This window comes from Kwoniella mangroviensis (assembly GCF_000507465.2).
Source record: "Kwoniella mangroviensis CBS 8507 chromosome 1 map unlocalized Ctg01, whole genome shotgun sequence".
Lineage (NCBI taxonomy): Eukaryota > Fungi > Basidiomycota > Tremellomycetes > Tremellales > Cryptococcaceae > Kwoniella > Kwoniella mangrovensis.
The window spans coordinates 7,311,778-7,327,891 of NW_027062533.1; the positions used below are offsets into that span (position 1 = coordinate 7,311,778).

Genomic DNA, 16,114 nt, shown 5'->3' on the forward strand with positions numbered 1-16,114 from the left:
GGATTTAATTCGGTATGTGTCACTCGTTATCATACCTAATGCAGTCGCTTCATGCTAGAGTACGAAACATGCAATGCATCGGATTATCTATAAAGAACGTTTATCATCGTAACATATATAACTACACATTAAATCATCAAGATCGTAACTGACATCGCCTCATTCAGAGCATCAAGCTCGTTTCTCGAGGGTAGAATCGATAATTTCTAATTATCTCTGCCCCATCAGGGGGCTCTAACCTGATCGACAGATTCTATCCGTCTATGTATGTATGTATATGTGCAGTATATCAATGCCGGTGATATGTATGTAGTATTCTCGAATGACCAAGAAAAACAAAGAGGGACAGCGATAAATTCCGTTTGATCCGTTCAATAATGGAAATAAGATAGGGTATATACAACAAAGATTATTGATTGGTGTTCGATGAAAAGGTTGAATCGTAAATGATCGTGATGTTCATGAAGATTTTGCTCTAATCAGGTTCAGTTGGTTCCTCTCACTGTACCCATGATCGAAGGTGCAGACTATCAAATCGAAAAGAATCCATCAGCTCGTGTCCTTCCCCCTATGAAAGAGAACCGATTAAAGCTTACAGTAGTCCATTCCCAAAACATGACACCTGCATTCCAACCTTTCGCCTGAGCTTGGGAAACACACTTGCTTAATAAAGATGCGTCGATGAAACCGTTCGCCGCGGCACCTTCATCAAGAGGTTTACCAATGACGATCTTATCGAGGGGTAATCCAGCAGATGAATTAATCTCGAATACCGAGGTAGAGGGCCAATCGTTTCCTGAATTGAAAAGGAGCGACTATGTGATTCATCGACCATCAGTATTGCTACATCGTGCACTAAGAACCAAAGAAGAAGGACTTACATCACAGTCCTCGTATACCCCTGAACCTTGATTGTAGAACTGAATATTGTAGAAATCAATTCCATCACCGGTCTGTTCGTGAATTGCCACATAGGCTTTATCTGAGTAATCATTGGCAGATGTGAACCATGGTGCGACAGGTGCGTGGGTGATGATATATGGTGAAGGAAGTAAACTTCTTAATTCTTTTTGGAAAGTGACCAACCATGCGACAGCTTTAGCAGAGTTCATGGCGGACATGTCTAAACCATGAATCACACATGTTCAGTATATCAACTAATCCGAGAGACAACCAGAAGGTTCCACTCACCCTCATAATCGATATCAACACCGTCCAATCCATAATCCTTAACCCATTTGGCCAACTTCTGAGCAGTCTGAGCGGGATCCGCACCATTGGAAGTGGGCGAGTCAGTCGATCCAAAGGCAGAAACCATCAAAGCGATTCCTGCATTGTGATATTCTGTGAGAACTTGTTGTCTAGTATCTGAGTCGAGTTGCTCCCAGAACTGAGCGTTGTCCACGGCTCCACTATCGGTCATCCAGAATGCGAGGATAAATCGATTGAAGTTGGACAAAACATCCACAGAGGGCATCTCTGTCAACCAGTCTATGCAGTATTGGTCAGCTTACCCTCTTCAGCGTGAAAAGGAAGAGGAACGCAGACTGACTGTCAGCGTAGATGACATAATGGGGTGCAGAGCTGTACGATCCAGAAGGCGAGCTGGAAGTGTGATTACTGCTTGTTCCTGATTTTGACGAGACGGAAGCTGATGCACTAGCCGTAGCTGATACTTTCCCGGATTGGCCCCATGCAGCAGAAGAAGCTGTAGCTTGTCCGGACCAGTCATCCCATGAATTGGTTGTAGTAGCGGTTGACCACTTGTCACTAGACCCACCAACATCTGCTGATTGATCCCATGATGATGAAGCTAAGAAAAGAACATTAGCTATCCGATATCCTTGGAGATCAGATTTGGTTGTAACTCACTTGAGGCGGCCCAATCGGCGGAGGATGATTTATGACCTTTTCCTTTTCCGTGACCCCGACTGGAAGACGCGGTAGAAGTGGCTTGGTCCCAGTTGTTCCAGTCTTGATTAGTCGAAGTAGGTGCAGCGGTAGCTTGATCCCATGTATCCCAATCTTGGCTGGTTGTTGAAGCAGAGTCCCATGAATACCAATCGTGGGTCGAGGTAGGAGCCGAGTTTCCTTCACCAGCCCAGAGCTGTCCGCCTATGATGGAAGTAGCTGTGGCGGAAGCAGTGGTGGCAGGAGAAGCGGAATCGGTTTCAACGCTGCCGTTAAGTGGTCAGCTAAAAGATCGAGCTTGTTCAAACGTTCACTAACGATTCTTCGTCGTCCTCATCGCATTCTTCTTCATCACCTTCGGTATCGTCATCTTCATCACCACCAGCGATCAATTCACCTCCGATAGCAGACGTTGGTGATGAGGCAGCAGCAGTCGATAGAGATGTAGCTGAAGTAGCAGTAGTAGAAGGCACGGAAGTAGCGGAAGACATGTATTCCCTATTGGCCATTTTGATCAGCTTCTATTCTGTCCCAGTGGACTGATACGAGCAACCTACTCCCAAGCTCCATCATCATCATCATCGCAATACTCATCATCGTCATCTTCGTCTTGATCCTCATCATCCTCATCGCATTCCTCGTCGGTTTCAGGTGTAGCAGTAGCAGTAGGTTCGACAGCAAGGTTCACGTTGGTTATCGAAACCGAAGGTACGTCTGCCGAGGTTGATAATGAGTCCGAAGCGGAAGAGGTAGGAGTGACCGTAATGGAAGAAGTGAAAGGTGGTGAAGAAGTTGCTGATTCGTTGGCGTCGTCGTTCTGCTCGACTGACCATGTCCATACGCATCCGGTGGTGTATAGCCCGTCACTAAGATTCGTAAAAGGATCAGCATTGGTATCCACGTGAATAGATGACGATCTAACGCCAAGGGAGGTCTATCCTTTTGATCAATTTTTGGGAGTATAGATGATTGACTTTGACTTACGAGCAGATGATATCAGTTCCAGTACAATTCGTGACGAAATTCCATTGATCATTATAACACCCTAAACGAAACAACCCAGCTCCACCTGTCAGCTACGCATCCTGTATTGATTTCGGATGAGCCGATTACTCACGCTGTAACACCGATCCAACACATTTCCAAGCACCCAATGTGCATTCATCTTCTCTTTTCTCTCTTGTTATCTGCTCGACAGACGTCGATCGTTCCACAGAAGTGGTAGTGGCGGCAGCAGCTCTAGCGTGATGTCTTCTGTGTGCTCCTACTCCGAATCTGTTATGAGCTCCAGCCGCACCAACAGATATCGAGGACAACAGAAGCGCGTAAATCGTCGTGGTCGTTGATGATATCATGATGATCGTGTCGTTCAGATGATTACGAGTCGGTGAAAGAGAAAGGAATCTATCTGATATGTTTAGGATGGGTTATATCTTTGTCGCGGATAGGAGGTTATGGTTGATCGTTTCGTTTCGTTCGGTTTCGTATTGTCTTACCTGGTTTATTATCCAACTGAATTGAATTCAGTTGAATGAATGAAGGGATCGTCGGTTTTCGTTTTATCTTAGCCTGCCAAGATACGTATCACTACAAGTCCCACTGTAAGAGGAGAAGGAAGGAAGGAAGGAAGAATTCAATTCTTTGTACGATATATGAATGGTCTCGATGAAGAGATGGTGGTGGTTGTGGAAGGGAAAAGAAAGTTGAAGGATAATCTACTTTATGATGACTTTACTTTAGTGGTACAAGCACGTCCCCTTCTATAATTAAATTACATTTTGATCTAAACGATGTGACTGGCTAGGAGGAGATCTTGAGGTTAACAATAAAAGCGCCATAGGAAAAGCCAAAGGAGTACTCGTACAGATCGTCATACGCCCATAAACCCATACAAAACCCCCTGGAGCTATTCCTGCTTTTTGTGCTATTGCTCTGCTACTCTGCGGAGTCTCCCCTAGCAATGCTGCATCACATGATTTTAGTGTCTGATGATATACATAATACAGTACACGTATCAAGCAGCAAACCAGCTAAGGCATGTTAAAATGTGATGTGATTTTTTTTTATTTTTGAAATGTGAATGTGATTTTCCACTCTTTCAGGTCCGGGATGTCCAATGTCGATCACTCAACGAGAGCTTAAACTCAGTCGCGTCAATTCACATATCCTCGCGTTTCCCACCGAGACGCGTCTTAAACGCCTCATAATTTCCCACCGAAGCATGCACGTCATTCACATCCAAGGTGAACATTAAATCCTCGTCATTTTTGCGACGCAATAAGTCAAGCGGACATCATCGACCAACAGGTGTGGTTGCACTGTACCTTCGGAAGCAGGCCAAAACGAAAGGGCGCAAACTGACCGATGACGAAATTTCGATGGACAGAGATAGATCAACACAGGCCCCTCCCTACCCCTGATTTTGAAGCTTTGACCATTGACCATTGACCTTATTGATCATAAAACATACCTGTAAGTAAAGTACACAAACACACCTTGTCGGGTACAGCGGTGATGTGGGAAATATTACATTATACCCTCAAGGAATGTCAGGTATCAGATACAACCGCAGCACACCAGAATATACACACTAATCCGGGATTCGATTCCCGCAAATCACCCAAATCGACTTTAGCTCAACACGGGCTTACTGAACCCTGTGTCATCAATTCGACATCATCAATGACTTGATTGGCATTGATTATCTCGTTAAAGATGACAGAACGCTAATCTACTATCTACTCTGTCTATTTCATATATTAATGATCAAGCGATGAGAAACACAACACAAGGATAATCAGAAGCAAGCAGAAAATCCGGAAAAGGCATAACGGAAATTGGGAAAGAAAGTATGGGAAATGGTGCTACAAGATGAATGGATATAGAAATATGGAAACAATGTTGAGTGAGTATGGCTCGTTGTATAGTCCTATGCAGATGGGATATAATGTGAAAGAGTGTCCAAGGAAGTGCGTGAAATGAAGAAGAGTGTCCGGTACAGTCAAAGTAATACCCCCGTAAGTCTATTCAGAAATATGGAAAGAGAGTGAAGCCATTTGGTTGAGTATATCCGTTTATTGAGGTATCAGTCTCCATGTCTTACGGAATTCAACAAGGCGAGAATCAGTCAATCTATACTTCTGACATCATCGAAGATGTCGGAGATACGAGTATACTCACAACTATATATTCACCTTCGTTCGGGAATTTAGCTTGGAATTGTGCGAAATTACCGATCAAGTAGAACAAAGCTAATGTATTCATTGTTGTCACCATGCGGTCGTTTCATTGCAGGTCAAGTGCTTGACCGATGACTGTACTTACCAAACTTGACATCGTATATGATGATAGCATTCGTCTGGGTGTTATCGGTGTTGGTCCATCTCGCAGCGATATTTTGTGTTGATGCGGTGTACACGAACTGGAATCGGTAAACAAAAGCAGGATGAATATATGTAACCAGACGGCGCACTGTCAAATAACTTGATCGGGTTATAATGTATACGGCCCTCACCAAAGAAGTTTCCGTTCCTGTTGCTCTGTTAAATCGATTATTGGAAGCCGAAGCTACAGCAGGACCGACGGGGACTATCATCACCAAAGTGATATGCTATCAGTGAAAAAGAACCAGTGGCAACACCGTTCGACTATCATCGGTGAGGTAAGTTTTCCACTCACTAACGGCATTGGCAGCGGTCATGAATGTGTAACTGGGGAGTTGTCATTTAGTTAAGATTAGAAATTTAATCATCTCCTGGGAAAGATTCTGACGATACATAAATTAAGATCTGGGAGGGAAGAGATGCGGTATGACTCACGAATAATCGGTTGCGAGTAGATTCATCGCACTTCCACCACCTCCATAAACTAGAACATCACATATCGAATAATCAGTTCAACTCTCTGCTGGATTGGATCGACTTTTAAAGAAAAGATGTGTTTTGACTCACCCGAAGCTAGATAAGGAAACCCGGCAGGTCGTTGGGAAGCCGCCAAAGTGAATGTAACAGGTGTATTACCATTAGGAGTGAATGATACTGACATTGCATTGGCCGCGGACTGCCAAAGACCAAAAGAATGTTCGATCAACACGGCATGAATTTGGACTTTACGGACAATCGAAACTCACAGTGGTAAATCCATATCCACCATAAGTGGTATTGACAGCACCAGAGACGTATCCGATGGGAGAACCATTTTGTAGTACTTGGATGATACCTGAAATCCTATTGGGCGGAAGTAACCACAAAGAAAAACAAGTCAGTAAATTTGACATCGTTCGTTGAGTTGGTGATGATCATTTGTAATTCGTGCATTTGGATGACTACTTGTCCAGGTGAGGGTGAAGTTTGGGTTTACTTACACGTTAACTCCAGTAGATTGTCTAGGTTTCAACTCGTTCCTCTTCGTTTTAGTTGCAGGTTTCAACGGTGGGAGACCTTTCCTAAAGCATTCAGCGTTGGTAGAACACTGTGAGTATTTTTGATGATTGTATTCTGCTGGATCTATCGGGAGGGACCATACTTCTTTCTTGGCCTCTTCTTTCGAGGTTGTGAGAGAAGGGAAGGCGAGAGATAACCGAAGGAAGGATAGGAAAGCCAGCAGGAAAGGGAATAGAGAGGACCGCATGTTTCGGTTTTCGTATTGAGGTAAGGATTAAGAGAGGCCTTTCAGATGATACTGTAATGCAAGATCTGGGTGTGAGAGAACGAATGTGATTGTAAAAGAGTGACAAGGATAGTATGTAGTTCTGATAGGATTTAGCTGGCTATCGAGGATGAAAGTTGATAGGGATATGGAGACGATTTTATCAAAGAGAATAAGAGAATGAAAGCCTGTTCTCGATATTGAAATGTGGAAGTTGAAAGAAAAGAAGTACCCAGATCGTATCCATAGTACCCATACATCCCATTTCTACCTATCTATGAAGTGACCCCAATGCTACTATGATGTGAGATATGGCGATCGTGCTCCTGTTCGTGCTATGCAGTGGAAAAGATAACACCATGAGGTGTCAGACTACTAATTGTAGGGTAAACTAGCTAAAACATTTTTTCGTTCAAGGCTTGTCTTGTCAATTATCACTTTGAAATATCATGGTGAATTTCTACCTACTCGATGGATATATACCATCGTTTCGAACTTTTACAAGTGAGCAGGAAAAGCGACATGGAGCAAGAACGGTGCTATCGCACTGCCGCACTACTGCATGTCACCCGTGAATGCCAAGAGGGTCAAAGCCGATCGATTCATTCTTACATTCATTCCTTTTGCATCTTCACAACTCACAATATTTCACCTGTCAGGAGCACGAGGGGGAATGCCGAATGACGAACGAGGCTGTCGTATATCAATTCATCCTTGGTGAAAGTGAGCTTGTTATGAGTTTAAGGTCGATTTAGCGTGTGGCGTACACGAATCGAACGGACAGTCTGAATTGAATTGCATTGATAACCATGTGTGATTCTCATGATGCCATATGATATGTTGGCTGGAATCAGGAGCTCTGCCGATCTCGCCGGGCGAGAAATTTGATGGAGCGAATCGCAACTAAGTGGACCATGGGCAACTTGAAAGCTAAAAAGATCCGAGACGGGTGGTCACTCGCTATGTAAACATTTCGCAGGATAAAGAACGCGGATGTGCAGTAAATCAAGCCTTTGTCTCTGATTTATCCGCCACATATGTAGAATATTAGAATAACATAGGATTGACATACATGAAATATCATTTATATAAAATGCAGGGAATCAAGTGACGTATAGTACGATTATAAATTCGTATGTTATTATGAGGATATATATGTATGTATGATGGATGTGGTACAAGTGACACATATGAAGTTTTGTGGTCGACATTGATACAGATACCTTATAGCATAATACAGATACACGAACACTGACTGGTAGGAGACATTTTACCAGACTCCTACACCAGGGCCAACACTAACAGGTCTAACTCTCTTTCCTTTCTTACCCTGTCTTCGTAAGGCGTTCAAATCGAAACTCTGACATCGATCACACTCGCTCGCTAGTCGTATGGAAGCTTCGAGAGCTCGTTGGATCTTGAGCGATGTGTGGGATGTAGGTGTTAATTTGGTAGATAATTCTGATGAAATGGTCGAAAAAACATGAGATCAGCATCCGTCATCAATATATGTGTCAGGAAAGGACGCCAGCTCACCTTGGAATAGAAGTTTGTACCTGGAAGCTCGTTGAATCGGTACGATGATCTACCCAGTCCAGTCGGTCAGGATCACACTCCCTCCCACTTGTTAGAGATCGTCAACATGTGTACTCACAATATCGGCAAATTTAAATCTATCCTCCTCCTCCTCTTCACCCTCCGTATTCAACCCGTCATTTCCAGTCCCACCTTCCGATATCCTCCTTCTGCCTCTTTTAGAAGTCGACAAAGACAACTTCTGATTCTCCAAGACCTTATTCAACTCATCGCCTATCCCACTATATACAACCTCTCCTATTCTCTTGGCCCATTCTGACACTTCTTTCGTTATGTATTCTTCCATCGAGACGAACGCGTCGGCAACTCCATAAGGTGAAGGATCATGTTCGAACCTCTCTGACAATTTCAGACTCAACGAATACAATTTGGGTAATTGTATCAACAGGATTTCTATTGGCGTGTAGGAGTATGCAGTAGGTAAAGGCGGTAATGGTACAGAAGTGGATGTGGGAGATGAAGTGACTGATGTAGGTCTAGACGGAGCAGGTGTATTGGTACTCGAGCTAGGATTGGAAGTTCGGGATCTTCTCAATCTAGATGGAGTTTTGATGTTCCCCGAACCCGATCTAGCATGACCAAGCGATTGAATTGGTCGAGGGATGACTGCATCTTCGTCGGTAGGTAAGGGGGGAACAGGTGGTAGATCTTTGTGACCCTGAGCAGCGAGTCGAACAGCCTATGTATATATCATTAACAATAATCGGTATTCCAACAATTTCACAAACTCACTGCAACTCCTTTGGCCAACAACCTGCCATGTCTCCTTTCTCCTTGTACTAATTCCCTAGTAACGAACCAAGCCCTGATATTCTCCTGTCTGGCTTGTTTCTCCAGCAAATCTTTCGACGGTGTCCTATACATCGGGGTTATCTGATCATTTCTCAATGCAGCTCCACCAGCCCTGGTAATTCTAACTCTACCATCCGATTCCAGCTTGACCAATTCCTCAACAGTAGCTTGAAAGGCCTGATCATCTTTGATCTCCACCAAGGACTGCCTATATCGACGTTTAGCATCGTACGATTGATATTCTTTATCTTCATGCAGAGACGTTCGGTGCAAAGTCACTTCTCTATTGAAAATACTTTCAGATGATTCTAACAAAGTGGACGTCTTGAGATCACGGAAATAATCGTTGACTATTGCTGACAGTGGCGGAGTGTAGGGTCCCAGTGGTGTTTTCCATGCACTGCCGCTCGAAGGAGGCGCAGAGAGCTTGCGGAATGATCGTGCAGGAGTACTTGTCGAGGATCCTGCCTCGGCGGCATTGAGATTGTCTGATACAGGAGGTAAATGGTCAGATAGGACAGGTGCAAGTCCAGGTGAAGGCAAACGGTTTCTGAGCGGTGGGGCAGGTGATAAAGGTGGGATTACTGGAGGAGTATCGCTTCTAATTGGTAGTGGAACGGATTGAGCCCTAGGTGGAGGAATTGAAGACATCCTCTTTTTACCTTTCGATCGCTTGGAATTGGTCGAAGATGGTGTGGTGGGTCTTTCGGGTTCTGTCGAGATTAATGGTCTCAAGGACGATAAGAAGTCGGGGTTTTCTTTCTCGATCGACGTCAGATCAAGAGACCCTTTCGATCTTCTCATTCGTGTCGACATGACTTTTTCCAAGCTGTTCGAGGCCATCTTGGTAGGTGAATCCGACAAACTCCCATACCATTCGTTCTTCTTGACCTGCGGGACAGGCGGTATGCCTTCTTTCAGATTTTCCATTGAAGATTTGCTCTTCTTCATCTTGACTCCTGATCCTCCCGTACTTAGTCGTCTCCACAGTCGACTCAAGCTACTAGATCGAGATGGCATGGATGGTCGCTTGGGTGAAGACTGCGCGACTTCTTCATCTCCGGTCGTGTTGGTGTTGGCATTGAATGAGACAAGCTTCTTTGGGGAGTTTGAGCTAATTGATGAGCGTAAGATAGGTGAGAGAGGTGGTCGAGCGTTCTTCTTCAATGGAGATGCCAGACGAGGTGGAGGAGCAGGTCGAGCTGTATGTATCCTTCTCACAGGAATTCGTGGAACAGGATCCTCCTCAGGAAATGATAAAGGCCAATCTCCTCTTTGTCTCTCATTTTCAAATGCTCTTCTAACAGCTTCCGACGAATTCTCGAAATCAGCTAGCATCCCCGCTATTCCCCCTCTGATCGTTGCTGGTTCGCTTGTAATACCGGTAATCTCCAAAGGTCGAGCAGGACTGACAACAGCGATGGTAGCTTCGGTGACTTCTCCTACGCTATATACCGAGTTGGTTTGGATTGATATCGCTCCCAGACTACTCGACCTCAATCGCGTAAGAGGGGGTCTAACAGGTCTGGAATTGCCATCTTGATTGTGTCGATTAGTGTCTTCAGGGGCAATCGGTTGTACTTCGAAAGCGACAGATCGTCTCTGCAGGGAAGAAGTAGGGGAGATAAGAGTTTCACTCTTGTTAGTCTTCAACTCCAAATTTGAGGTCGATACTCGTATACTCCTAGGTTGACGAGCGGTAACATCACTTCCGGATGAGACTGTAGGAGTGTATTTGGCACCCGAGGCGGTTCTATGGAAAGTGGGAGATGAATCTGTCGATGCTGTAGATTGAAATTTTCCATTTTCCGTCTGAGTTCCCCCACTAGAGGATGATATATCTCTCCTATTCGTCTGTTGAAAATACCCTTCTCTTTTGAATATATGTATAGTTCCATCGTCACCTTCTTTGGACGAGAATGTGGAAGCTCTAGATAGAGGTGGTCTAGGTTCTCCGATTCTCTCCCATAGATTACCTTCTCCTTGACCGGGAATGAGAACTGCGTTGTTAGGTGTCTCGAGTGTACCGGATTCGTCCGTCGAGGGAGTCAAACCTGAAGAAGCATTAGTTGAGCAAGACGGATTTCGATTTAGCGGCCAATTGAGGTGGTGTGGAGGTGCCGCTCCCTCGGGCAGCGGGAGATTGGATGATGGCTGAAGAGGTGCGCTAAGAACGGTGTAGATGTTTGGAGAACTGTTGTAGTTGTGAAAAGGCCGAGGATCGTACGAACCTTGATCGGGTGACGTTGACGGACGCTCCATTAACTCCACCTGATCATATACTACTGATACCGGACGTCGCTTCGTGAGTTTACGAGGTGATGTAGGACTAGTAGTGACCCGTTTATGAGGTTGATTATCATCGCCCCGAGGGATAAACGGGTACGACGATTCTCCACTTTCGAAAGAAGGCGCCGAAGAGTTGGTGGACGCAGAAGTGGTCAAAGGTGGTCTTGATCCAGATGGGGGAAAGATGCTCTCCGTCTGAGCTGTCGCCAGAGCCGCCACTGGGGCTGGGTTGGAAGCACTGGGAGTGAAAGCGATAAGAGGTTGATTTGGCTGAGGATAAGGATACTGAGAGGAAAGGGATGAACCTAAAGACGGAGATTCTGTAAAGTCGGGAGTGGCAACGTTATCGAGAAGGTAAGGCGGAGTGGGTGGGGGAATTGGTGTGACGGGAGCTTTGGCATGTAATGGGATAGAGTAGTTTACAGGGGACGAAGAGAATACTGGAGTTGGAATGGGCAAGGAGCTACGTTGAAGCAGGATCATAAGCATCTTCGCACTAGAGACGATGAATGAGGATTTTACTTACTTGACATTCAAGGTGTCCAACAAAGGTTTCTTCCCCTTTCCCTTCCCTTCGACATTCCCCTCATCTTCGGAACCTGATACCGTCCCATCTTGACTCGCTCTTGGTTTGCCCTTGAAGCTTCTCATCCTACCGAAACTCCATCCTGTTCCACCCTGTCCAAACGACGTCGGAGGATACTTCATCTCCTGACTGTCTCTTTTCTTCCTTCCCCTGAGGCTACCGCTCTTTGTGGGAGACGAAGATGGTCCATCGTCGGACGTAGAAGAAGATGGAAGAGGCGGGACAGCGACCGGGGTGGGAGTAAGAGTATCTATGGGGGAAGTAGCAAAAGAAGTCGAAGATCCTTGTTGAGATAGACTGGTTGATGATCGACGCTTGATGAGACGCATGACCCTGGCCCTTTGGGATACTCAAGTGTCAAGCACGAATAGCGAAAAGTAAGAAGATGTTCTCACTTTTCTTCCCTCTGTGAGTGGGAATACGATAGATCTGATTGATGATGTAGTATATGGACGGAGTGGAAGTCGAGAGAAGAAAGTTGACAAGGGAGGGTCGATGGTAGGTGAGTGAGTAGGAGTAAGGAAGTGGTTCGCTTCGATCTTCGGTCCTATCCTCAACGCTCGGTGACTCGGCTGCGGTAATTGAATTTTGATATATATATCGTTTATCGTGTATACCACCTTGGTCTCTATTCGATGTTGAGCTCACGATCGATGTGAAAGTAGGATAGATTAAACCCAAAAGTAACTTTTAGTGAATGATCTGCGTAATCACCAATTCGATTCTGCCAAGAGGAAACACGAGATTAGATGATACCATTCATCATCATTCTCACCATCCTCCTCATCTTTAAGAAAGACTCACGGATCCTTGTTCGCCTTCCTCTTCTCTTCTGACGTTCACACTACGCAACTTATAAATGAATGTCGTTTGACGGGCAGAGCACGTTTTAAGTCGTTATATTTGGATCGTGTGTGAAACAAATTTCTATTTAAGTGGTTGTCGTAGATTCGCTCGGTCCCATCAACCGATCAGTCATAACACAGTCTGGTTGATTCCTGGTGGTCAAGGGTTTTAGGTGGGTGATCATCAAATGACGTTCGGGCCAAAAGGGACTTTTACTGGAATATTGATCGTGATGGTGATGGTGATGGCGATGGTGATGGGCAGAGAAGGGAAGAGAGGAGAAAAGGTCGTGGTCGTGGTTTTTCTATGTTGCCGCGGAGAGATGTTCGGGTCCGATCTGATGTTGATTGATGTGACCCGATGATCGATCAGACTAAGATTGAAACAACAGTATATGTCAGATCATGAATCTTGAAGATCGCTTCAGATCGACTCAGTAGGTCTGACGTACTATTAAGTATACCCACTTGACCTCTTTTGTCACCTCCTCATCTGAGATGCTTTGTCTATCTTACTTGTTGTTGATATGTGATGCTGTACTCGTCTTTGTGCCAAAGGCAGTCTGATGGGGGTCCTTTAACCCTTTCTTTCAATTTTTCTGCTGTTTCTAATTCATACTAATCGGAATCAATCAATTCCGTCTCCGTTGAAGGCCTCTCTATCAAAGTCACTCCACAGTAGGGGCCTCCTCTTGGACAAGATTCCTCCTCACTGCCTGGAGTTGGTGATGTTCACTTGTCGAAGTGAAAGTGGAAGTTGGTCTTCGGTATATCGGCTCGAGTTTTTAGAGATCTGGGTAAGTGCGAGAGGTCTTAAGCTACACTGCACCGTCTGTTCGTCCGTTCGGATGATGACTTTTCTACTTGTACAATTTCCTTTCCAATTGATCTTGTCTACACATGAAAACGACAAGGACGACCGCAAACTACAACCATGCCATTCCACTTAATCTGTCCATGTTGATATTGGTTTTATTTTGATGGGAATTTCCATTCCAAGGGATGCATTCAGGTTTTCCCGGGCTCAGGAACCCTCTCCCGAATCATTTCGTCATTCGCCTATTCTGAAACGTGCTATGCACGAGTAAGATTACATGCTGCGCTGCGATTCCAAAAAAATCATTCGCCTTGTCGTCCCGCTCGCTGGTTGCATGTAAGCAGATGGACACAGTATCCAAGCGGGGAATTAATTAAAAATCATGTCCTCTTTCTTTCTTTTCTTTGGAATACGAAGTGATGTCGAATGCGTCTCGTCACGATCGCATCATATCATCATCAGAATCTGCATGGGAACCGTTTCATACGTTACATGTCATGCAAGATTGAGTATCGAATGAGGTGACAAAGGAGCTCCCGTTCGCTATCACACGGAATAGTGAATAGTCCAATACAGTAGTGAATTCTGATCTCGGAGGTATCAGTCGGAGGCACCCGGTTGACTAAACAGGTACCATCGACGATTGACTGTGATGACCGCATAAAGAAGGGAAAGTTGCAACATGAGCTGAATCGGTAACATATTGTATATACACACAGGTAACATTGCGTTCATTTTATATTGATATTGTGATTCAGAGGTACGGCGAGAAATACGGAATACGCAGACCGAACAAGGACAACCTATTTATAACATTGTAAAGCATTTGTTTTCTATCTGGAACAACAAGTTGTAGCGTTTTTTTCTCCCTTCCTGGTTGATATGGAAGCAAAAATTCAAGAACAAAATGCGAATACAGCAAAACCACAAACCAGAAGGCAGAACGCAGTGGAGAATCACCATTTTGAGGTGTTGCCATAAGAATCGCCTAACTTTGTTGGGCATCCCTAACCTCCATGAACAATTTTGTCAAATCCCATTTCAATTCCCTATACCTTCTTTTCTTATCTTGGTTCAACTCGTGTTCGATTCTATAATCGATTTCGGATAATCTATTTTCGATTATATCCAAAATGAATTTTCTACCTTCTTCTTGAGTTGAATGATCATTTAACCTCTTGATTTCAGTTCGAAGTCTTTCTTCAGAGTTCGTTAGATCCTCTGGATGTGTAACTCTGTCCATTCTTCTTTTTGAACTATCATGGTTGTTGATGATCTGGTTGTTGATGATCTTCGTTAAAGGTCTGAGTCCATTCAATTTGGGAAAATACGTTTTACCTCTATCCCTGTTCTTGACCTTGATCTCAGCCTCCTTCGAAGCGAAGGGTGCGGGAGTAATGGCACCCGATTCTTGTGGTCGTTGAAAGAGCTCATCAGGTCCAGGATGAATCGCCACATGACCAAAGATGGTCACCTTGTTATCGATGAGGTGATCCTTGAAATGAGGTTGTAATAATCTCATGGGGTTTATAGATTCAGGTAAGTTGAATCGAACCCTTCGGTCGTTCCCATCTGCTTCTTCCACCGCTGGCTGGGGGACTAAGGTCGAGGAAGAAGACGAGTTTGACGAAGGAGAGAGAAGTAACGCTTGGTCTGGAATTGGCGAAGGACAAGCTCGAGTGATCGTTTCGGTTTCGTCCTGGAGATTTCCCTATCAGCTTGTCATCTCTCTTCAATATGTGAGCTGATACGTACAATCGCCATTCTATCGATATAAGCTTGGATCTCTTCGAGACTCCAATTGGCACTTTCCAGCATCAATGAATCTTGAGCGAGTTGCTGATCGGTCTCTTCGACTGAGCGACCTTGACCTCTCGGGACAGGTGTGATGATCCTGCCACCTCGGTTCGGGATGTTACCTTCGTTTTCAGAAGAGGGGTGGTAAGGTCGAGGAGTATTCTCTCTGTGATGATGATGGTGGGAATGGATTCGATCTCTATCTCGATTTCTGTCCCTATGAGAATGGGATTTCCGGCGATGTGTAGTCTTGGTGGTACACTGAGTAGTGAGCGTATGGGTAATTCGAGTTGGTTCCTGAAGCACAACAGCGAGACGCTCGTTAGCTGCGATTGTAATAGTAGGATGGGAAAGTAGCGATCAACGTATTGCGGTGATACGAGGGAAGATGATATATTTACCAGTCTAGATGAGCTGTCCCCGTTTAGGATACCCTCATACCCATTGGGCCTTCGAGATGAGGTAACGAGATTGTTTTCTTGGGTAGTAGAGAGGGTGGTGGTGTGCCAACGAGTAGTCGAATGAGGCATCTTGAAGCACAAATATAGGCAATATGGAATGGGTGGCAATATTTTGTACGATAACTAATGTTCACATACCAAGAAGATCCCTGAGAGTCGTTTCATCCACGGATGTAATATGGACAGTCAAACACAGGTCTATTGACAGGTCAAAGCACAGTACGAGATAGACAGAAGGACAAGAAATAAGTTGGGGCTGGTGGTGAGATGCAAGAAGAAAAAGAAACAACAAGAAGAATGAGATACTGTGACGGTTATATCTCTGTGAGAGGGAAGAGCGGATGTGGTCGACCTCCACTTGAGAGGACGTACA

At 44.8% G+C, this 16,114-nt stretch overlaps 4 protein-coding genes across 4 annotated transcripts; all 4 read right to left on the reverse strand.

Moving 5' to 3' along the window:
• Window positions 1-485: 485 nt before the first annotated feature.
• On the reverse strand, window positions 486-3,266 carry I203_102748 (uncharacterized protein; the record flags this gene model as incomplete). Its single annotated transcript, XM_019147030.1, has 10 exons — window positions 486-527; window positions 597-815; window positions 882-1,123; window positions 1,192-1,491; window positions 1,553-1,813; window positions 1,873-2,177; window positions 2,230-2,409; window positions 2,469-2,777; window positions 2,896-2,956; window positions 3,029-3,266. 10 exons carry the CDS (start codon window positions 3,264-3,266, stop codon window positions 486-488), a joined length of 2,157 nt encoding a protein of 718 aa, XP_019003580.1.
• A 1,719-nt stretch (window positions 3,267-4,985) lies between these two features.
• Window positions 4,986-6,540, reverse strand: I203_102749 (uncharacterized protein; the record flags this gene model as incomplete). The annotated part of the gene is made up of 9 exons (XM_019147031.1): window positions 4,986-5,009; window positions 5,092-5,162; window positions 5,236-5,332; window positions 5,426-5,499; window positions 5,590-5,621; window positions 5,730-5,778; window positions 5,862-5,970; window positions 6,041-6,137; window positions 6,275-6,540. 9 exons carry the CDS (start codon window positions 6,538-6,540, stop codon window positions 4,986-4,988), a joined length of 819 nt encoding a protein of 272 aa, XP_019003581.1.
• A 1,288-nt stretch (window positions 6,541-7,828) lies between these two features.
• Window positions 7,829-12,150, reverse strand: I203_102750 (uncharacterized protein; the record flags this gene model as incomplete). The annotated part of the gene is made up of 5 exons (XM_019147032.1): window positions 7,829-8,019; window positions 8,095-8,143; window positions 8,213-8,833; window positions 8,887-11,698; window positions 11,762-12,150. 5 exons carry the CDS (start codon window positions 12,148-12,150, stop codon window positions 7,829-7,831), a joined length of 4,062 nt encoding a protein of 1,353 aa, XP_019003582.1.
• A 2,321-nt stretch (window positions 12,151-14,471) lies between these two features.
• Window positions 14,472-15,810, reverse strand: I203_102751 (uncharacterized protein; the record flags this gene model as incomplete). The annotated part of the gene is made up of 3 exons (XM_019147033.1): window positions 14,472-15,182; window positions 15,239-15,577; window positions 15,682-15,810. The coding sequence occupies 3 exons, from the start codon at window positions 15,808-15,810 to the stop codon at window positions 14,472-14,474; spliced, it is 1,179 nt and encodes a 392-aa protein (XP_019003583.1).
• Window positions 15,811-16,114: the final 304 nt, after the last annotated feature.